Source organism: Mesoplodon mirus (assembly GCF_964341445.2).
Source record: "Mesoplodon mirus genome assembly, chromosome: 9".
Classification (NCBI taxonomy): Eukaryota; Metazoa; Chordata; class Mammalia; order Artiodactyla; family Ziphiidae; genus Mesoplodon; species Mesoplodon mirus.
This window is the reverse complement of record NC_138985.1, coordinates 20300895-20324765: the sequence shown is the minus strand read 5'-3', so window position 1 is coordinate 20324765 and position 23871 is coordinate 20300895. Positions and strand designations below refer to the sequence as shown.

At 39.7% G+C, this 23871-nt stretch overlaps 1 protein-coding gene across 9 annotated transcripts in view; it reads left to right on the top strand.

Moving 5' to 3' along the window:
• Positions 1–23871, top strand: part of SRPK2 (SRSF protein kinase 2) — a 237020-nt gene that overhangs the window by 92517 nt on the left and 120632 nt on the right. For 3 of the 9 annotated variants that reach the window (XM_082631893.1, XM_082631890.1, XM_082631889.1), the window contains exon 3: positions 5198–5261. The exons of 5 other annotated variants lie outside the window; for them this stretch is intronic. In XM_082631893.1, coding sequence (XP_082488019.1) covers positions 5198–5261 — 64 coding nt within the window. Of the gene's footprint in view, positions 1–5036; positions 5262–23871 lie in introns of those variants that run through there. One more of the 9 variants, XM_082631892.1, reaches the window with a different exon arrangement.

The window sequence follows — 23871 nt, the reverse complement described above, 5'->3', positions numbered from 1 at the left end:
TGTTAGGATGGATGATCTGGGGTCTTGGCCTGGTGCAGACACAACCCTAGCATTGGTCTCTTTTCTCTGCCTTCTTGCTTGGTGGCTTCCGGGGGGGGGGGTGGGTGAGAAGGGGAATCCCAATTTTAGGGGATTGACCAGTTTCCTTACTAGGATTTGGAAATCAATAACAAATCTTTCCTTTTAAACTAGCATTTCTTTTGGGTTATAAATTGCGCTCAGAATAATAATTTTAAAACTGACAGAGGAAAACATTTTCTTTAGGAAGTGAAGTTTCTTGTAAGTGGCAGCATTATTAGCTACCTTGAAAGTTTTAAGCCGGAAACCTAACGAGCCTGAGACCACCTTCTTCTCCTCCTCCTCCAATCCCCCACCCCCACCCCAGCCCGCCCCATTGTAGAGTTTGGAGCGTACATATTGTTGTTGGTTGGCATTGTGCTATATTCAGGAACATAAAGTAATACTGTTTTGGAATTATAGCAGGAGGAAATTTGATACCAGAAAAAGACTGCTTTTAAGGAAGGCGGGTGAAATTGAGACTTTATTTTGATAAATAAAATCAGATTTTAGAAGTAAGCTTATTTTATTTAACAAAAGTTCAAGCTGTAGTTGAAAAATAGGTACTGAGTTTACTGAGTTTTAGAAGGAAGAATGTATCAAGTGCTGATTGTTTCTGACATACATATTCGTATTAAGTTTTATATACAGTTGATCCCTGTGGGTTCTGAATCCGTGGATACTGAGGGCTGCCTGTACTACCTCATTTATATAAGGGACTTGAGCATTTGTGGATTTTGTTATCAGCAGGGTGTAGGGGGTGGGGTGGGAGTCCTGGAACCAATCAGCCCCCCCCCCACCCCATGAATACCAGGGGGTGACTGTAATAATATGACTGGATATCTTTTAAGTAGTAATGCAATGGTAATGTTGGATATTTTTGCAGACTACTTAAGAGTATTATTATTTTCTCCCATTAGTCTCTCATAATCAAATAATTATCATTCCCGAGACACTTAGCATATTATTGTCCTTGTTGATTACTCTTAACAATTACTAACCCTCTTAACTCCTTTCTATGTTGTCATTTGTCAGTGGGTTTGCCTGGGATTCTAACATTTCTTTAGTATTGTCCGTCAGCTTTGTCTAAAGTTCGATCCTTTGTTGCAGATTTTCAGTGTTCACTTTGCTCTGGACTTGCATTTTGTTTGAATTGTTGGGCTGTATGACCATCAGTGAGAGACTGAGCAGAGAAGGCATTTGATGGGTGGGGGTAGAGGCTGATGAAAATCAGGGACAGTTGTTTGAATGGTCAGTTTATTAATGGTCATTTTTTTGCCCAATTTTTGCTTTTCTGTGCATTCTCATCACAAAGAAAACTTGAATAACGAATGCTGGGATAACAGGGACTCCTTTTTAGGCTAGACTGATCTTCAGGATGTTGGGAGCAGTTAATCATTGATCTTCCTAGATGTCTCAGAGAGCTTGCTTTACTCCTGTCCCTTTATGAAGAGTCTCTTTTGTGTCAGTCACTTGAATTTTGAGTCAGGACCTCAATACTTGGTCCCAGATGGTAATATCATGGATTGACACCTGAGCAGGAAAAGTGTCTGCAGGCCGTCTTGCGAGCTTAAACAGGAGCCCCTTAAAGATACTCGCTTAAGGTGAGAGAAGGCCATAAGTATGCATTACAAGGCAGTAGAATCTGTGAACGTGTGAAGTAAAGAGAAGTAGTTACTAGTTGGTAGCAAAGGGAGAAATGGAATTAGGGTCAGAGGTTTTGACCGCCAGGATGGGGAAAGGTTAAGGTGGAGAACAGTCCCTCGGAGCACTTGGTATTGTAACTGGGTTTCAAGAGCTGCCCCGTCTTCTGAACAGGATTCTGGTTCTTAGGCATTTTTTTCCCTCCTCTTAACTTCTAGATGTATTCTTGCTGTATTATCCTGTCACCTGAAGTAACCTGAGCACATACCTGTTCCTTGTAGCCTGAAATGGCTCCAAATTTGCCAAGTGAGGGGAAATTTAGTAAATCTGTTAGAATAACACCGATGTTTAAAGGATGTAGGTCTACAAGTTTAGGTAGAACTGTTTGCCCAATTATGATGTCTTATTTAATTTCCATGTCATAAAAATAAGTGTCCTTTGTGAGCCCATGCTTAGTGTTTAGTGATCTTAAAGGATCCTCTTTAAGGAGGATCCTCTCCATGGGAGCCCTGTGTTACGCTTATGCTGCTATTGCTCTTAGGATTCTAGGTGGATTCAGGACTGCCCGGTTTCTCTTCTAGGGTCTGAATCTTTGAAGCACCTGCTTTACTGGACTATGTTTTGGTAGTAGTTATTGTTCACCTCTATTCCTTGTCGGGTTCTTAGGGATTGGTTCAACTGTGGACCCTAAGTGTTCCAGGAGTCTTCAAACTCATGTTATTGAGTAGAAAATGAAGTATTAGAGATATAGGTACTACTTGCTTATTTATTTGTGAAATAAGGAAATGTGAGTTTAACTGGAAAACCGTAATTCATAAAGGAAAAGACTGGTGGGATTAATTGCAGAAAAACAAAGTATAGGGTCCTGGATACTGTGAAATATCCAGTATAGATATAGAAAAACAACTAATTTGGGGGACGTATTTGCAGTGTGTGTAAGAGAGCATCCTACATGTGGTCATGGTAGTAGCTGACTTAGATGATCAGAGGTTCAGGACACTATCAGGGAGCCCAAGGCCCTTAACCAAGGGTGTTTGGAATCATACTGACATGAACCTCAAAGCCACCCCCCCCGGGACTGTGGCATTTATCGTGGTAGAATGAACATGGGGAGTAATCAGACCCATGGCTGGTATTGATAAGGATTAGGTAGGAGTGTAGAGGGAATGCATGGCTCTCAGTGGATACAATGTTAACGTGGTATTTGTGAACATTCCTGAACCTTTCAGTCCTTCTGGAGCTATAAACAGATCTGAAGGTTTGAAGATGTGAAAATCATGTTGGAAACCTTTCCATGAATTATTTGAAACCTTTTTGGTTTGTAGCTTCCAAAGTCACCAGCCAGAAAGTGGTTTAGAGCTTTAACTTTTCTTTCTAATATATGTAAGATGGGCATATACTTCATTAGAGCTATGCAGTTTAATCTTGGGGACTTTCAGCTTAAGTGCACAGATATTATAGAGATACCCTGAAGTGTGAACTTTCTGTCTTTTTGGAATGAAAAATTGCCACAGTGAAGAATTCAAGTGTCACCTCATTCCTGAAGTGGCTAGTTGATAAACCGAGAATAATTCCTCTAGAAAGGAAGGCTGAGACACAGGTTAAAGTTTAATTTCCACATATAATAATACCAATACTACGGTGATAAACAGGTGAATGTTAAGGTTGGTAGTAAGAAGGAGAAGGTGGATTAAAACTATAGAAAAGCTCTTTAAAATGGGACAGACCTAGTATACCTCATTAGGTCATTCAACAAATATTTATTTAGGATCCCATCCTTTGCTAGGCAGTGAGGGCTTATTACTACGTGCCAAGCACAACACTACGTGCCTTTCATGGGTTATGTTATTAAATCCTTACAACAGCCCTTCATGTAGAATTATTATCCCCATTTTATAGGAGAGGAGATAGAGGCTTAGAGAGTTTATTTCCTCAAGGTCATATGGCTGTTAAAAATGATGGAGAAGCCTGCTTTCAAATCCTAGGCTGCTTGGCGGCGGATCCTGGAGCCTGAGTTCTTAAATGCCACGCTCTTTTTAAACGGGGCGTTACTGAGCATTCACTCAGGCACCAGGTGCCAGGCTCTGTGATCCACGCGAGACTCCTCAAGGTGAGTTTCATTATCATCACCACTGCCGTGTGCTCTCCCCAGTGGTAGTTTGGCTGTAGCCTGTGGTAGAGTCTGTGCTCTCATTAGACATTCATGCCAGCTTTAGAATGCCCACTGGATGAAGTTGTTAGCTTAAAAAATTTGGAAAAACTCTTATCTTAACAACACTGAGAGGATATTTCTGTACAGGCCCATTGTATTTTACGCAACTCATTATTTTCCTTTTTCCTTTACATTTCATACTCCTTGGATTTCTAGAATCAAGATTCTTAAAAATTAAAATTTGTTTTACCCTTTAAAAAAAAACCCCAAACTATTGGGGTCTACTTTGAAATCCTGAGACTGCCTGTAGATTTAGTGGGATTGTGTTTTATTTTTGGTATGTGAATTTTTAAGATTTTGAATAGGAAAACACATTTACAAATAGGAAAACAGCTTTATATGTGAAATAGTCTAGATAATAGGACCATATCAGTTTTATTCATGTAAAATTATGTGCTTTATATTAATGGTTAATATTTTAAAGGAAATGTGTTAGGTTACTTTTCCTTCTCTTTTTCCTCTTTTATTTTTACCTCACCTTCCCTTTTTGTCTATAATTTTTTTTTCCGAATCAGTATCAGCAATGATCTTTTAATTAAATTGAATTGGCGCTTACATTTCTGTTGTAGATAGCGTTGTCAGTCCTCTCCTAAAAGGACGAGTATATTATCTGCTTGGTAACTGGGTGTTGCTGTTCACTTGCGGTGTACTGCGAAGGAGGAGGGGAAAATTAAGGTGTAAAACAGAAGTGTTTTTCTAAAGGAGTTCGGGAGTAGATATAAATGTATCTTTAAAGACAATCAATAAATTGTGGCAGATTAAACTATTTTTAGTCTGAAAATTGGGATTCTGGTTTAATATTTCATTCTTAAGTGATAAAAATGATTCACTGAGCCATATTTTTCAGGGCTGGTGAAATAGAAGTAGCCAAGGGTTGTCTATCTGTTTATTACAGTCTGTAACTTTATTACCCAGACTTCTCAAATTATCTGGTATGTTCAATCCAGTTGTTAGCATTTTTGGTTTGTATTTTAATTTGCTGCATTTAAAAATCTTCCTGTAGAGCCATGGTAGTTCTACCTTAAAAAAAAAAAACCACCCCTCTGCTTGAAAGAAATGGTACTTCCTGCTTTCATAAACAGTCATGTGCATAGTTTAGCAAGGCCTGATGCCTCTGGAGCTTTTTCCCTTTAGAGCACCATTGAATCCCAGTCCTAACAGAAGTACTGCGAATCTTGTGGCCTCATTTTGAACAAAAGGGATTAGAGAAGAAAAATCTCTTGATATAAGGCTTGAAAGCAAGGGCAGGCAATCTTGGTTGTGAATATTTTCTGATTTTTCCAGAAATCAAGCAGAAGATTGAGCTGCTGATGTCAGTTAACTCTGAGAAGTCGTCCTCTTCAGAAAGGTACAGCTACATCTCTTGCATGAACAATTAATGGTGTAGCATTGCTAAGAAACAAATCAGGGTGTATTTTTTTCTTGTCAAGTTTGCTATATAACGTATCGTATTGCATGCTGGTCATTGTGCTGTTTTGAAGACGTGTATTTCGGTAAGCTGTTCTGCTTTTACAAAGGGTAATTGATTTAAAAAAAAAATAGTGAAGCCTAATCAGCTGCAGCATGCACACCATAACACAGCAGACTGGTGGTTCGTGTGTGACAGCTGTTGAAGGCTTTAAAAAATAATATACTTAGCTAAAAAATAAACAGAAGTCTTGCATTCTTTAAGAAAATACTAGTACTAGGTTTGCTTCCTGTATTTTGAGGTTGTTGCTACACAAAATTACCAATATTGTTTGTAAGATTTGGTTAAAAATACTTAGCTTTTGGTTGTATTAAATATTTTCTTATGTGGAAAGGGAGTGCCATTTGTAAATAGCTTAGGAATTGCAAACCCACATATTAGTCACATTCTGAAAGAGAGATATGATGCTTCTTCAAGTCTGTGCTAGGAAATGGAACAGTCACTGCATGCAGTAATGGTTCATGCCTGCAGGTAAGGACAAAATGACTCAGAAGTATTTTTAAAGCAATTATTTTTATCTGTCAATCGAAGGATTATACCTGTAAGGAGATATTTTCATAATATGCCTATTTTACTTAATAAATAGAATTAAGATATGTTTCTCTCAAGTCAGAAATGGGTCTATAGTTGCCTATTTTGATATGTAAATGTATGTTCACTTCTGTTTACCAAAATTGTTTCTACTACATAATATTTTAAATTGAGGTTCTTGGGCATACAGTTGATGCTTACCTTTCTGTTGGTTACCTAATAGTTTATACGTAATGCTGGTATTTTGTATTAAGGTGTGTTGATTTATCTTTTCCCTGGTTAGTCTTCAGGGTTGTCTTTTTGTTCATAGATTTAATATTTAGGAAAATATTATGGAGAAATACTTTGGTAGTTAAAGAATGATATAGGAAAAACCCTGGAAAGAAAATAGGAGGTGAAGAACCCAGCATGGTAAAATGAATTTAATTATAGTACACTAGTGTATGGAGAACATGATGTGATGGCAAAATGATGACATTAAATCAATTTATTAGTATAATTGGGTGAAAGGCTCCTGGCTTTAATTTAGGGAATTATGAATAAGGAAGATGTTACTGCTTTCTTTAGAGGTTGAACATAGAAAAATTTAGACACATTTGTGTTTATTTTTATGTAGCTTCTAACTTCTGGTTTGTGGCTAGCCATCCCATTTTAAGCATTCTCTTTGCTGAGATGAAAAACAACCTTCAGCCTTGTGAATATTCTGCCAGTAAAATGGTGGTGATGGGAAGGGGAGAGGATGGTGGTGTAAATAGTGAATGTACCGGGTACCAACTGTAATATTAGAGTTTTGTTACTAGGAAGAGCATTCTTAATGGCATGACAACAATAATTACGTTGGCTTTTTGAGTAGCATGTGTTCTCTATTGAGAAATTGAAGGTTAAACAGAATGGGTGAATATTACTGAGAAACAAGTTAAGAATGGGTGAGGTTTTTATAGTTAAAATACACTCTTATAAGGAAAGATTCTAAAATAATTGGTGATTACATATATTTATTTAAAAATTATTATTATTGTTTCACCTAAGCTCCTGTGGTTAAATTTGATGGAAAGGGAGGATGAATGCAGACATGATTTTAAAGTTCAGAAATCTGCCACTGTGCTTATGACAACTCTATACACATTTTACCAGAGCTTGCTTGCTTTGTTTGTTACTCTTTTGGGGGGGTGCTTACACATATATTTGGTAATTGTGATATGCTGACTTAATGGGTATAAATGTAGTTTATGGCTAAGCCAACACTTTGCCAACATAGAAGTTGTTTTATTAATGTAGAAATATTAAAAATAGAAATTACTCTTTTTTCCCCCCTCCTTTAAATAAATTATACAATCATGGTCATCATTTGTCTTTTTAGTTTATTTGGAAGAACTTGAAAAACAAGCATCTGAAGTTTAAAAAAAAATTCATGGCTTAGGAAGACTATACTTGCCCCAGCAATTTAATAGTTTATAGTATCATGTAGCATTACCACCACATTCTGCAATTCCTTGTTCTCTGATCACCTAAATTTTTTAAGTCTTTGACTGTTTTATTTTAAATAGTTATTTGAAGCATGGCATGAGTCTTAAAGATATTTGGCCTTTACCTATAGTCAGTATTCCCGTGTATTTATTGGTAAAAAAGGATGAAGAGACCCTGTTTTTCTTTAAAGAGGGGAGAAGCTACTTGTGGGAAGCCAAGTTATCATTTGTCACGATTGATTTTTGTTCACTGTCCGCAGTACAGCATGATCTTATGTATGTATGTATGTATGGCTGTGTCGGGTCTTCATTGCTGTGCGTGGGCTTTCTCTAGTTGCTTTGAGCGGGGGCTACTCTTCATTGCAGTGCGCGGGCTTCTCACTGTGGTGGCTTCTCTTGTTGCAGAGCACGGGCTCCAGGCGCGCCGGCTTCAGTAGTTGTGGCACACAGGCTCAGTAGTTGTGGCGCACGGGCTCAGCTACTCCGCGGCATGTGGGATCTTCCCGTACCAGGGCTCGAACCTGTGTCCCCTGCATTGGCAGGCGAATGCTTAACCACTGCGCCACCAGGGAAGTCCCCTAGCGTGATCATTTGATATGATATCTCAGAGAACCGAGTGGAGGAACGATGTTTTTAAGTACAAAATGTGATAGACATATAAACAGTGATGTGATGTTCATAATAATCTTTCCATCTCATATTTTTCACCCGCTTAATGAGAATTGCTAGTCCTATGACAGCTGGTAGTGGTTGAATTTTTTTTCCAGACAATATTGTAAAATGGGAAAAGCAAAACAAAAAATAAACTTTATTTTTGTAGACTCTTAAGGATCATTCATTGAGAATACATACAAATATGATTTAAGTTATATTATAATGGAGTTTTGAAGTTTTTTGTGACCTGAATTAGAAAATATGTTATCTTAACAGATCACAATACCACCTTGAAATTTCATTTATTTTTATTTTTATTTATTTATTTTTTACCTTTAACAGAATGGAGGGGTGTCCATTGAATATCATTTAGCAGGGGACGTGTGGAGCACCTCTTCAGAATGGCTGACTCATAGGACAAAAAACAGTGGGGTAGCAAAAGTTGTCATTTATTTTTTGGTTTTATATTTTGGAGAGAGAGCAAAATGTCAACTTACCCATTTTTAAAATTAAGGACAGAGAACATTATTGAATGAATAAAAAAAAATGAGCCTGATTTGTATGTTATTGCCAGTTAAGAGGAAGACATATCTGTTGCAAGAGAGTGCCCTTCTGCAGATTTTAGGAATAAACCCTACAGTGAATATTTTCCTTTTAATTGAGCTGCTGTTGGATAGATGGATTATATTCAGCTTAACCATGGTAGAGACAAGGGTCGAGCATAATTTTAGTTCTTCATCTGCCGCCACTTAATGTAAAAAAAAAAAAAAAAGCCGTAAAAATTTATTTGACGCAAAAATTAGGTTTTTCAAGTTTTCGTTTCTTCTTGCCTTTTCCTAGCTAGAACACTCCAGGGATGTGGAAATTTATGGGGTTAGAGTAGGTGGGGAAGAGGCGTATAGTAATAATGGTAATAGCTGGGGAAAAGGTAGTAATCATTTATTAAACGTTTTCAGATACTAGTTCTAAGAGAGGAGAATGCGGGGTGTGCTGTAGGGAGACTCTGATTAAATCATTCCCAGAAAGGTCCTCAGTGAACAGGAAACACTTCACTCTGCCTCAGATTTGTTCAAACTCTATTACTACTTCTTCAGTGAACTCATGAACAAAATCGGACAATACTTAATACAGAAGAGTTGAGCCCAGAGTGCTGAGAGCTATGCTTCCCAGTCCATCTAGGCTGAGTACAGGGAGGAGGGTTGAGGAGGTCCTGAGATAAGGGGCTTGAGAAGCTGAGAATCTGCATTCACACTAAGCATTGCCCACATCTGCTGTTGTAAAATGTGAATGGATGTTGTGATTAATAAGGTTCACAATTAGTCAGAAGTTAATGAAATATCGGTGCCTTTGTAGGATTGCATTTTCTCAGGGAACGGATACTAAAGGGATCATCTCTTGTGTATGTGTTTTTGACATTTTTCGTGTTAAAAGGGGTCCTTATACTGGAATAGATATGAAGTAGTATCCTATATCTTTAGCATCCCACATAGCTAGCACATAGTTGACTTGACAAGTTGCTAGCTACCTTTTAAAGAAGAGAAAAAGGGAGAGAGAGAAAGGATCAAAAAAAATAATTATGCTGTGGCTTATATTCTACCAATGCTATATAAACAGAATTGGTGAGAAGTGGTGGAGATTGGTATGTTGCCCCTCCCCCAGTATAAGGGCATTTGAAATAACATAAAGAACCTGTGCTATTTTTGTGTATATATTTTAATTCCTTTTCTTAATTTGGAGCCTCTTCAGTGAAAAGGACATATGATAGTAATGCATGGTTGCAGAAAGCAAAAAGAGAAGTCTGGAAGGATCAGGAGAACGGAAGGGAGAGAATAAATAAATAAGGATGGGACCAGATGAAGAGAGAAGAAAGTAAAGGATGTTCAGTGGAAAATGATCCAGAATCAAGGTGTCTTTTATTTACTCTGATGTTGAGTATGTTTTCCTCCATGTCTCTGTGGTGAATTAAGAGTAGTCGTGGGAGGAGAGCCAAATTTTATAACAGATTCTCTCTTCATTGGACCTGTCGCCTTCCCATTCCAGCTCAAAGGGTAGGACGGGCAGCTAATGAGAACTATTTTTTCCTTTTCCACCCCTCACTCTGCCACTCTTGGCTTTGTTTCTGTATTTGCAGGATAGAAGTATTTGAGATGTAGTTTTTCTTGAGTGGTGAGATGAGTTGACAGTGGCTGACTGGGTTGTCTTCCATCTATTCAGTCTTTATGCTTTCTTCTGCTTTTATTTAATATTTTGTAATATTTAAATTGTAGATGTATATGGGAAAGTGCACAGATCACAGATCATTATAAAATTGAATTTATTGATTTTTTTCTTGTGTAGTTTATGAGTTATGTGTTGTATCTAAGAAATCTTTGCCAAGCCCAGGGTCACTAAGGTTTTTGCTATGCTTACTTCTGGAAGTTTTCAGCTCTTCATATTTAAGTCTGTAATTAATTTTGGGCTTTAATATTAAGGTAGAAATTGAGATTATTTCTGCACATGACTAGTCAGTTGTTTTATCTGTTTTTGAGTAGTATATATAAACAGAAACCCTCTGTGTAGTCTTTTGGTCCATCTTCTCCTGATGTTAACCTATGTGAGATTCATCCGTGGTTTCATGTGTAGCTGTAATTGACTCAGTCTCATTGCTGTACAGTATTCACCATAGGAATATACCTCACAGTAGGCAATCCATTCTCTTGATGAGCATGTGGGATGTTTGCAGGTGGTGGGTTTTAGGAATAGTGCTTCTGCGAGCCTTTGTATACATGTCTTTTGGCGAATGAACCTTTGCATACCATTTCTGTTGCATGTCGTTCCTGGGAGCACCATTGCTGAGCTTCAGTGGGTATTGCCAGCTTTACAAAGTGAACGTGCCAGTCTGCGCCCTCACCAGCTGTGCTCCAGGGCCTTGCCACCTGGTACTGTGTATTCTTTCTCTCTTCCCTCCCCTTTGCTTTTCCCTTCCCGCCTTTCTTCCTTTCTCTTGTAGCATTCTGGTTGGTGTGCCGGGGTGACCCAGAGTTTGAACCTTTTTGAGGCGGATTAGAAGCAAATAGGGGACCATTTCTGAGTACCATCTCTTATGAAGAAGATCACAATGAGAAGTTTAGACCAAACAGGAACGACAGGGTGTAGTCATCTGAGGTACTGCTCTCCCACAGACTGCTTCTAGTCTAGTCTTTTACCTGGGTCTTAGAGGCCACGGGTGTTAACATCTGTTTTCAGATTTGGTTTCCGTCACAAAACCATTTATTCAGCTGACCCTTATTAGAAACCTCTCAGGTAAAACATACAAAAGACAAGCTTGGGGCCTCCCTGGTGGCGCAGTGGTTGAGAGTCCGCCTGCCGATGCAGGGGAAACGGGTTCGTGCCCCGGTCTGGGAGGATCCCATATGCCGCGGAGCGGCTGGGCCCGTGAGCCATGGCCGCTGGGCCTGTGCGTCCGGAGCCTGTGCTCCGCAACGGGGGAGGCCACAACAGTGAGAGGCCCGCGTACCGCAAAAAAAAAAAAAAAAAGACAAGCTTGGACTGGGAAGCGGGGAAGTGACCAGAAGCCAGCAGTTGTTGGTACTCAGCCACCCCACCCTGAGAACCCCTCCCTGGAGCTCCAGTCCTCTCTCCTTTAAAGCTCTTGATGCAGGTAGGCCACCAGATCTGATGAAGAAATTATGACATTTTGGTATGTTTTGGTCTAGATGCAGTTCCTAAATTATTTTGTTAGTTTGTAAGCTATTTAAACTTTGATTCTGTTTCCTGATGCCTCTTGGGAGGGTTGCCACATTACAGCCAGAGCAAACCTTTCAGAACGCAGATCTGCTCAGGTAGGTAACTCCACTTTACAAACTCTTCTGCTGTCTTCCCACCCATTGTCCTTGGCATAAAGGTAAACTCCATACCAGGGCCGTTGAGCACCTATACTCTCCAGCCTAGACTCAGACTCCTTGACTTTGGTCATGTTCCTCCTGCCTTGCTGTTTTGCTGCTCCCAGCCCTCTCATGGAAGCCCTGCCTAGGTCAAATTACGCCTGTTACAAGCCGTAACAGAATCATGCATCTCTCCTCTGCAGCATTTGTCACAGCTGCTGTTTGACAGTGGGGAGTATCGGTGACATTTGGTCTTCTTACTGGTTTACTTACTGTTAGCCCCAACTTATGATCTTAAATATAGAAGTGCTCTCATCACAAAATATTTTTATTTTATGTCATCATTTGCAGCTTATAAATGATGAACTTTGTGGGAAGACTTTTTACGTTATAGGGAGATATCTATTTCTGTGGTATTGTCATAGATTAACAAATTATAGCCATATATTGTTATAGATAGTCAATTTTATATATATGTAATCATATGGTCAAGTATAGTCATAAGCTAATTTAACTCTTACGAACTGTCAGGGTTACAAATCTTAGGTTTTTCTATCACCATAAAAATGCACAGTTTATTATTATTATATATATATATATTTTTTTACATTTGTTCTAATGTAAAATAGAAATTAAAGTAAATCTGAACACTTTCCATCTTGGCGCCATACTGGTAACATCAAACCATATAGCCTTTTATTTCCCAAATGTCAGTATTTTGAATATCATCTTGGTACTTTGTCATGGTTGCACTCCACCCTCTACTGTTATTTACTTAATATCTTTTTTTGTTTATTTTTTACTGTGATAAAATACATACGACGTAAAATTTTATAATGCTCTTTAAATGTTAATTTTCTTTAAAAGGGAATCTTTCTATCACTACCGGATCGGGAGAAACAGTATCATTTGCCTTTAAAAACAATTACGGTTCAATCCTGTCTAGATTCTGTTGTCTGCTAAAGGCTTCAGGCCTGAGCCATATGCTCCCTCTGTTTACAAGGGAAATTAAATTGGCCAGTGTCATGAAAGCACTTAAGTATGTGTTAGCACCAAAGTGAGACTTGCTCTTTGATATACTTAGGTAGATGAAAGGAGTAGTTTTCTCAGTATGTGATCCGATACCTAGTCCACAGTATCACCTAAGATTATTTTATATACCAGCAGTGGCATTTTTCACTTTGGGAACCCCCTTCCCCCACAATGGTGGTTCAGGGAAGTTTTGAACAAATGTGAGCAGCTATTATAAGAATAACAATGGCAGCAATAAAAAACAGCTCTAAATAATCATATTGCAGATTCCCTTTGAGGCAGAATTCTTTATGTGCCAGTAGTTGGAAGAAGTTAAGACTGATTTTAGTATAGATTACATTTGTCATCTAGCCATCCCCCATTCATCCATCCAACACTTAGCAGCAGCTGCTGTGTACTAGCCACTCAGTTATTGGGAAATCAGGGAGTAGCAACGGCAGCACAAAAGCAGAAGAGGCTTTGGTGGGTGGCTTACCCCTGACATACCTTGGTCGTTTCCTTGGGTGTGCAGTGCTGAGTTACTGTATCATGGGTGACTCTAGGGTGGGAGGCCGTTGGCACTCTTTGAAAGAATCACACATAAGCAGTAATTGCATTTGGGGGGAACTTACATTAAGACTAGTGCTGTGGTGCGAAGACTTACAAACACAGTTGTCTCCCGACGGCCACTATAAATGAGCGATGAGGGCCTCTTGGGGACTCTGGCAACCTGGAGACCACAACCCCATCTAAAGAGGTGACAGCTTCTGCTGATAACTGCCATGTTGAAATACAGACCAAGTTGTGCCAGTTCTTGTGAGTTTTAGGAAAAGTTGATAAACATTCTTCCACTCTACTGTAGCACATTGATTTACAATTTGTGAACCACAGACCTGCGCAGATTTGCTGAGTTTCAAATCCTGTGAGTACTAAGCATTATCTGTAGAATACAAGTCAAACAATTGTCTTGTTAAGGGATGTGTTTATGGGTTTCTCTGACATTTCAAATGTGCACAAGCACTGGTGACTACTCTAATAACCACATACTAAGATACCAAAAATTCAGTAAGATATCAACTGTTTAGAGTAGGAAGAACCCCCAAAAGAGGTGCATTTCTCAAACTGGGGAGTTGTTATCTTCATTTATTTATTCTACAAATATCTATTAAGTACCCAGTATGGTGGAACTTAAACTTTAGTAAATAATCTGAAAACCACAGAGGTAGAACAGTGTTCTGCTTGTACAACTGCCGCCGCCTCCTTTTTCTCCTTTCCCCCTTTCCTTCTTTTCCCTCTTTGCCTCCATCCCTCTCCACAAAAAAGATTTTGAGGCTAGCTAGAATACTATCTACAATGCAGTAGAAGAAGGGTCAGAGAAAATTCAGGTCAGGGTAGAAGGTTACGAGGGAGGACAGTCAGACGCACCCCCCGATAGGTGCTGTTTGCTGTGCAGCTCCGGAAGGTGACTGACAAATCTGACTTTATGTTTTCCGACAGCCAAACTAAAGAAAAAAACGTAACATTGCTCTTATTATCTGTAAGGAGCAAATATACTAGTTCATTCAGGAGAACCAAACTTTCCATAATTACGATTATTATTATTTAACATAATCTTTCCCACATATCTCAGACGATAACATTTATTCATTTTAGAAAATTCAGATTAAAAAGAAAACAAAAAGCACCGTGCTTTTATCACTAAAGGTAAGTCACGGCTATTAATTTTTTGTCTTAGTGTAACGTATACCTATAAAATTGAAGCAGATTTACTTTAACATTAATAACACCATCACCAACAAGAAAACCCAGTATCATACTGACAAATTATTTTGGAATTAGCTTTTTACACTTAACTTATGCAATTTTCCTGATGTTATTAAGTAATCTTCAATAGCATCATTTTTTTAAATGCTATTAATTTTAAAAGACTGCCCAGGACTGATTCCATGATATGGATGGATGTACCATAATTTTATTTATTGAGTCTTGATCTTAGAAATGGAATCGCTTACAAAGCCGACCTGTAAGGCTCTCGATAGAGAGTGTTAAATTGCCTCCGGAAAGTACAGCTTTACACTCTCACTGGCAGTGTATAATGAACCTTTCTGTTTACACGCTGATTTGGGATTCTTACATTAGTCTCTCTTTGAGTGTTGTATAGATGACTCTGAGCAATATGCCAGGCGGCGGCGACTTATCAGTCCCTTTGCTCTTTGCCTCTTCCCTCTAGTAAAGCCAAATGTTGTTGTGGTACCTTTGGTGTTTCATCGGGTGTTCGTAAGTGGAAGTGAGGTCAGTACGATCCACTTTAACAAGATATAAGACACATTCAACTGTTGTATTCACTTAGGCATTTATTATTGATAAATGCCTTCGGTGTACTTAGTGTTCATGCTGATGAATCTTAATTTTGTAAGAGATTTCAAGAAGTTAAATGATCTAAGCCTCTCACTCCAGACAGGTGACATAACATTCAACACAGATGGTTGGTTTTCCCTTTTTGTTTTATTTTATTTTTTTAAGATACAGGAATTAAGATTCTCAAACCTTCCTTGTTAAACCAGAGCCTTGTGGATGTTCAGTAAGTATTCACTGACTATTGCCAATTTAATCACCTTTTTAGTCAAGATCTTCCTTTTGACAAAATGCATTTTTCTTGCTGGAGTTTGAATCTTTTGGGGGGAGTAGGGCTAGGGAGTATGTTCTGTAGAGCAGGAGGACTGGAATCTAAAGTCCAGATCCTCAGGTTAGCCTTGCAGGCTGAGGAAGCAGCATGGCAGAAGTCAGAGTGAAATGAAATGTCGTGGTACCATCTGGGAGCTCTAAATAATTCCATAAGGCTGGGAAGGAGGTAGAGGAAAAGATTGGAAGATAGGTGAGAGAGAGATGATGTACTCTGGTGGCAAGGACTCTTCTATGCTGTGGTAAGGTTTTTGAATTCTGTGCTGTCGTTTACAAGGATCATTGAAAGGTTTCAGTAAGGGAGGTGTTCTGCCTATGTTGAGAACAGGTACATGCTCCTTAGGGCATAAAGTAAGGTCTTTTAAGGAAGTTCAAAGAAATGCATTTTTTTTTCTTCTAGGATTGAAGGTTGCAGTATATCCTGTAGAGTTGGTGGCCAAATGTTGTTCTTCCGTTCTGGAAATGGGTAGAAAAATTATAGCAGTATTTACCATTCGAGTGAGAGAGGGCAGATGAATTCCTTGATTCTGGGAGGATTACCAAGAGAGGCTATGAAATATGTTTTTCTTCAAGGCTTTAAAAAGAGGGTGGTTCCTTACTTGTTTGGATGGGTAGAGATACTCTAAAGACAGATAGTTGGCCTGCTGAACCTTAAGTGTTTTTTCTATGTTATATATGGTTAATCATGATCACAAGATTCCTGATAATCACGAATATGAAATATTAAAAATATGAAATGTTCGTCTCAAAATGTTCTATCAACAATTTGTGACACAAGTCTTTTCCCGGTGGATATATAAAGCATCACTTCTGTAAATTATTTAAAACATTCTCGGCCAGTGCTGTACGATAGACTTTCTGTAGTGATGGAGGGTTCTATAATATAGGCATGCCTTACAGAGCATCAGATAAGTGGCTCTCATGACCAAAGAATAAATTTTAAATTTTATTTGACTTTAATTTAAAATTTAAAGCACTGAATAATATTTTCAGATGAGAATGCCCGCGACCTCTGTTGTTTTAAACCTTTCTTTTTTCATTTAGAAAATAATATATATATATTTAAAAATAAATTTATTTAAGTTTTGGCTGCGTTGGGTCTTCATTGCTGCACATGGGCTTTCTCTAGTTGCGGGGAGCGTGGGTGACTCTTGGTTGCGGTGCGCAGTCTTCTCACTGCGGTGGCTTCTCTAGTTACAGAGCACGGGCTCTAGGCACATGGGCTTCAGTAGTTGTGGCATGTGGGCTCAGTAGTTGTGGCTTGCGGGCTCTAGAGCACAGGCTCCGTAGTTGTGGCGCATGGGCTTAGTTGTTTCACGGCATGTGGGACATTCCGGGACCAGGGATCGAACCTGTGTCTCCTGAATTAGTAGGCGGATTTTTTTTTTTTTTTTTTTGCGGTATGCGGGCCTCTCACTGTTGTGGCCTCTCCCGTTGCGGAGCACAGGCTCCGGACGCGCAGGCTCAGCGGCCATGGCTCACGGGCCCCCCGCCGCTCTGCAGCATGTGGGATCTTCCCGGACTGGGCACGAACCCGTGTCCCCTGCATCGGCAGGCGGACTCTCAACCACTGCGCCACCAGGGAAGCCCTCCTTATTGTTTTTCTTTCCTGATCTTCACCCTATCCTATTCCATTTTCTTATTATTTTGCTCTTTTTATGCTGACAGTATTATAGTGTATGGGTAAAAGAGTTTATTTCCTTTATTTTAACTCAGATTGGTCATATAAAGGAAATTGCATTTACTATTTGTCCTTTGATAAACGTATTTTTAGTTTTTTGCTTAGTCCCCCTTCCTCTTTTAAGGGAGAAAAATATCACTTAATTATTTGCCATCACACCATTTAACTAAATTTTAAGTCTTCTTTTTAATGTTCTACTAACTTAACAGTGTCTATTAATAGGAAAAGCAATAACTTAGTTTCCTAAATGTTCGGTTTTAAAGAGAAAGATAAAATGAGATAGACAAATTTCCAAGTCTCTGTTATCTGATGAATTCGTGGTTTAAGGTATTCAACACGTATACACATACACAGATTATTCTCAGTTTGTTCTTCTTGATATTGTTTTAGCCAGAGCTTAAAAAAAAAAAAAAACCCAAGGGCTTCCCTGGTGGCGCAGTGGTTGAGAGTCCGCCTGCCGATGCAGGGGACACGGGTTCGTGCCCCGGTCCGAGAAGATCCCACATGCCGCGGAGCGGCTGGGCCCGTGAGCCATGGCCGCTGAGCCTGCGTGTCCGGAGCCTGTGCTCCGCAATGGGAGAGGCCACAGCGGTGAGAGCCCGCGTACCACAAAAAAACAACAAAAAAAACAAAACAACAACAACAACAAAAAACCCCAAGGACTTCCCTGGTCCTGCATGACCCACGGCACGGCCAAAAACAAAAAACAAAATTTGATTTGAATGTCCCCCTCACTAGCCTTTTCCCCTCACTAGGCTCTCCACATCCCCCCTTAACAGTTTAGTAGTGATTTATGATAGTATTCTTTGGACTCCAGATGAAAAGGGACATCCTGTTTTGGGGGTCAGGATAACCCTTAGCTTGCAGGAGGAGCCTCTGTTTAATGCTGGGCTGAAGAAGGTTTACAGTTACGTTGACTACAAAGTTATATTCATTTATGGAAAAGGAAGTCTGATGGGATTAAACATACAATTGTGGAAGAAAGATTTTTATTTTGTTGCTCAGCTCAATCTTTTTAAGAAAAAGAGATTCAATGCTTGCTTGCTTTTTGCATACTTTATGAGTTTTAATTTGACAGTCTGTTTGAATAAATGAAAGACTTCTCTAGAGGAATGCTGGGCTGCCTGTGATACAATACATAAACACCTTGGTTTGTTACATTTGATTTTCTTTTCGGTTTAGGACTGTCATTTTTTCCTGAGCTTCTGTAGATGAAGGGCGAGTGTATTGATGGATTTATTGCTGTTGTGGTATCTTTGTATACTTCTCTTTCACTGTGGATGCAAATGTCTATTTCACCGTGAACAAATCAAGAACTTGTGTGTAATGAGCTGTGCAGTGTCCAGTTCACCCTCGCTTTGTTCCTCCATGGTCACATCCCCTTAGAAGTTCCTGCTGCTGTTGCTGCCCTGAAGTCAGCCATGTTCCCAGCAGCAGCTTAGGCCCTATTTTGTGGTTCCCTGAGGAAAAATAGTTATCATCCCCTGCTTCTCTCACTGTTACTATAAAATATTTAATGGCTGATGACAAAGATGGAACTGATTTTCACAGTAGTAAAACTTACTGCTAATCACCCATCTGATTGTTTAATGGAATCACAGATTTTTATGGAGAACATTAAAGGCCTTCTGTTTCTTAGGACTAGATGTCATCAAGTATCTGTTTGTAGAAATACTTTTAGATAAACGCAAATCAAGCATTTTCCAAGAAATTTCTTCAAATTTAATATTTTAAAAGTGGATCCACAGACGTTCACTTTTTCTAAAGTTGAGGTGCTCTCTAGTTACCTGATGTGACTTGGTACTTTATGTAACTCCGAACTTTTAAATTCCCATTAAGGGTTCAGTGGCATCACTCCTTGCATGTATGTAAGTTAAAAGCTGTATGTCTGCAAATGTGAAATTATGTAATGACTGACATCATGTTCCCCAGCAAGCCCAATACAGCCAACAGCAGCCTTTTCTCCAGTGATACAACACATAAGTTTTTCTTTTCTTGCACTGTTTGCATTTGAGGGCATGTGGTGCAAAATAATGTATTTAAATTTAAACACTAGAATAACATTCAGCTCAGTGACAGAATCATGCTTTGAGAAGCACATGGGCATCAAGAGCTCATGTGAAGGAATCGAAGATTTATCGTCACGTCTCATGTCGTTCCAAGTCATAGGCTTATTGAAAGGAATGTTTGGAGCAATCGCCACATTATCAACATTATTATTTTCCCTCTAACTTTAATATAGTTGAGATGGTGAAGGTAAAAGTGCATTTATGAATGATGCGGCTCAGTTATAATGATTCATTTTCATTAACTAATCAAAAGCATTTAATTCGTTCTTTTGACCAGGCATATAAAGATGAATGTAATGATGAAAATTATCATAGCAAGAAGGGAAATTGGAGATCCATTGTATCCTCCACCCTTGTTTTCTGCATAAGAAAAAGTGATGCCTGAAATAGTGAAGTGATGCATCTAAGATTCCAGATAGGATTCTTGTAAACCAGTAACTTTCAATATTTAAATTTGGAGTCTTGGAACATTGCATAATGCAATTGGTTTGCCCAGTTCCCTTTCTCTTCTTTAAGAAAACCAAGAATGATTATTTTAAATTATACTAATACTGTTTTTTTTATATCTGCTCTAGCCAGAGCATGGAAGAAATAATGTTAAATGCCTTTCATTTTACAGCACATTTTCCTATTCACTATTTTTTTTTTTTTTTTTTGCTGTACGCGGGCCTCTCACTGTTGTGGCCTCTCCCGTTGCGGAGCACAGGCTCCGGACGCACAGGCTCAGCGGCCATGGCTCACGGGCCCAGCCGCTCCGCGGCATATGGGATCCTCCCAGACCGGGGCACGAACCCGTATCCCCTGCATCGGCAGGCGGACTCTCAACCACTGCGCCACCAGGGAGGCCCTCCTATTCACTATTAATTCTTTAAGAAATGCTTGTAGAAGCATACTGTAGATGGTTCTATTCCCACTTTGTAGGTAAGAAAACCAGTATGTTTACGATTTAACAATGTCACTCCTCAGTTAGTGGTAAAAGTACCCTCAGAGCCATGTTTTGCAGCTCCAACCCCTGTGCTCAGGGCACATTGTCTGAAAACAGAGATTTTGAGTATTTTTATGTAGTTGGTGTCCTGAGTCAGGCTGCATGCATTTAATAAGAGTTCATACTCTCCATTTCTTTCTCCAGTAACTTCAACATGTAAGTACCAAAAAGGAAAGAGATTAGGAGTGCCAACCTTTGCCATGAAATAACTAGCACACATGGACAGAATTCACACTTTTACTGTCTTCTACCCTATTGCACATCCTGGTTAACCGTTGTGTATCTCAGTGCTTCACGCTCAGCTACCTGATTCTGGGAACCATTCACATAAAGGGAAAGCTTCCCTTTTTTGGAAATGCCACCCATCAGCAGATTTCACTCTTAGGCAATCCCTTTTCTCCTGACAGTTCTAGGCAAATGAAAGATTGTTGTCACTAACTGGCCACCTTTCAAAATTGGTAAAATTTATAGCTGATTGTCTTCAGTATTCAAAATATCTGGCACTAAAATAGATAGATATGCTAAATACAGAAGGTTTCTTTGTTAGCATAGAAATTGGAATAGAAGATGAAGTAAAAGTGATCCTTCTCAGTTTCTCTTTTGATTTCTTCTGTATTGCCTACGTTGGCCCTTCCGCAGGGTCTCAGTCTCGAGGTCTGTTTCTCTTCTCATGCATTCTCTCCGAAGATGGTCTCACCTTTCATGTTTCATTTCTCACGTTGCCATGGTGTTGAGTACCATCTGTGAGCTGACTGCCGAATTTATACCTCCAGCTCTCCATTCTGAGCTCCAGGCATACATATCCAGCTGCCTACTTTACACCATTACCTAAATGTCTGCTGAAACATCAAAATTTAACACGCCCTAAACCAAACTCATTGTCTTGTTAATCCTTCCTCACTGTGCTGGTAGATAGGTTATATGGCCAGTCTGTGCTTCACTTTTTGTCTTGTAAAATGTATTTGTAGGGGGAGGGAAAGAGAATAAATAATCCTTTAGGCTTATGGCTGCCCTTATGTGCTCTTGGGTCAATGACAAAAACTACCCTGTGCATAACCTGCCTCTGTGGGTTTAAAAGTACATCATAAATATTTTTGAAAGAGAGCAGAAGGCAACAGGAAACTTTGTGAGGTCTATACAAGGATAAAAGGAAGTCCCCAATCTTATCCCAGCAGATAGTGAGCATTTTTGCTGAGATGTATATGTCATTTTCAAGCTTTTCTTTTTTTTTTTTTTTTTTTTTTTTTGCTGTACGCGGGCCTCTCACTGCTGTGGCCTCTCCCGTTGCGGAGCACAGGCTCCGGACACACAGGCTCCGCGGCCATGGCTCGCGGGCCCAGCCGCTCCGCGGCATGTGGGATCTTCCGGGATCGGGGCACGAACCCGTGTCCCCTGCATCGGCAGGCGGACTCTCAACCACTGCGCCACCAGGGAAGCCCTCAAGCTTTTCTTTGTAGCAGCTGCTGGAGCCACTGTCACCTCTCTGCCAGACTTCTTGCTCATGTTACTTCTTAACTGCCAGGCTCTACAACTTCGGGGCCCACTGTGACTGGGAATGGCCCTTCTGGTTCTAAAATTTTGTCCCTCTGCTCATTTTAATTAAAAAAAGTGAATATTTTAGACTCAACAGCCTCAGCATCAACGTATCTCATTTTCCTGACAGTGTTACATCTAGTTGGTCACTAGGTCCTGTCGATTCCTTTGCAGAAGTCCTTGCCACATTCGTCTGCTCCCCTGTGACTTTGTCAGGCTGCTTTTCCTCAGCCATCCCTCGGCTCGGGCCTCAGGTGCTGCCTTGTCTCTTTCTGACTGCTGCTGGCCTCTCCCCTTTGCCCTTTGCCCCACCTCCAGGATCACGTTCCTTAAGGGACTCTTCCGTGTAGCTTAAGTAGGTCTTTCACAGGCTGGTCCTCCTCATCTGGAGCTCTTACTGATCTGCCATCGTTGGTGCTTTCACCCTTTTATCTTCCTAGCAGACTCTTCCCTCTGTCTTGACCTCACGACTGCTCAGGTGCCACTGCTTTGAGCTTGCTCCTGTCACACCCTGCGGGCGCTTCTTCCCATTTCTGTCTCCTAGTTTGCCATTTACACTTCTGTACTAGATGCGAGAGGCAAGGAGTTTTACCTATCTTTATGTTCCTGTTACCGAGAGCATCTTTTGGCCCATATAGTCAACATAAGTGAATAAAGGTTTTAAAATTTCTTTCCCAATTAGTAAGAAAGTTTTCGCTAAGAAAAAGTTATTTTTGTCTTTTTTATTAGAAAATGCTGGGCAGTATCTTCTTGTTTTACTCTCTTCTGAAAAGCCTTGCTAAATGTTTCTGTAGCTGTTTTACCCCACCTCCCTGGGCTCAGAGACCTTAAAGGACTGCCGTGCTGTCCGTGGGGTCTCCAGCGCCTTCTCTCGGGTATACCCTTTACTCCTGGAAACACCTACCTGTTGTTGAATTGCCTGTGAGCCATGAGCCTTGGCCGTGTACTCAATTAATGTCAGAGTTGGGACTTGAGCTTATGTCACCTGTTTGTCTACTGTTCTTTCCTTTGCCTCTGACTGAAGGCAGCATCCAGAATACTAGGCAAAGCTCCCTAGATTGGATTGAGAAAATTTTATTTATGCCAGTTCTCACATTTAAATTTAGGTGATCTGCTGAACTGCATATATTTATTAATATGCTCTAATTTATAGATAAAATAATCTGTATAACTGAAATATAAAGTTTTATACGTTTTCTCAAATTCAGAGTTTATTAAAATTCTCACCTTTGTTCACGGCCCTAAGTTCACCATTTATTATTTAAAGGTGTTTTGCAAGTGATTTTAGGGTTTTAATTTTAATCTTGCCACCTTTGCTCCTTCTCACATCCCCCAACTGTAAAGTGACTCATCTAGACTTGGAGGATTGATTGGAATGTAAAAATGTCCAGGCTCTTTGAATCTTTGCCACACCTTCTAGCAGAGTAAATAACGTAATGAAATCGATTTGTATATTTGAAATGCTACTCTCTTGGCAAACTGAAAATCTTTCTAGCTTTCTGTTCTTATATTTGCTTTATAGCTGCAGTCAAGCCAAAGGTTACTCTTAAGGATTGGAGAACCGACTTGCCTTAAAGATTCATTGGTGAGCCCAGTTGACTGTTCAACTGTTCAGTTGGCTGCTGCAGACCAGCCTAGGCCATCTCTTGAGTGGATTTAAGCTAAAAATAGGTGATTCATTTTGGGTTGGCAAAGCACAAGCTCTGGCTTGTTTTTTGTTGCTCGTTTCAGATTGGACTTTGTGCGCCTAGGAGTAGATCTTTGTGTATACATTAGAACCTAATAATGGTTACTTTGCTTTACTGACTGCTGTGGGGTTTTATCTACATCCTCCCCCTCCCCAGATTTCCAGTCTGTTCTTCACAAGCAGGCAAAGGAAGAGGGGATGTGTATCAGATAACTTAGAGCCCTAAAATGGAAGGGTCACTTGAGATCATGTTGTTCATTTTACAGATGAAGTAGCATACTTAGAAACGTCTGTCATGAACCAGGTTGATAATGGCACAAGATGGAAG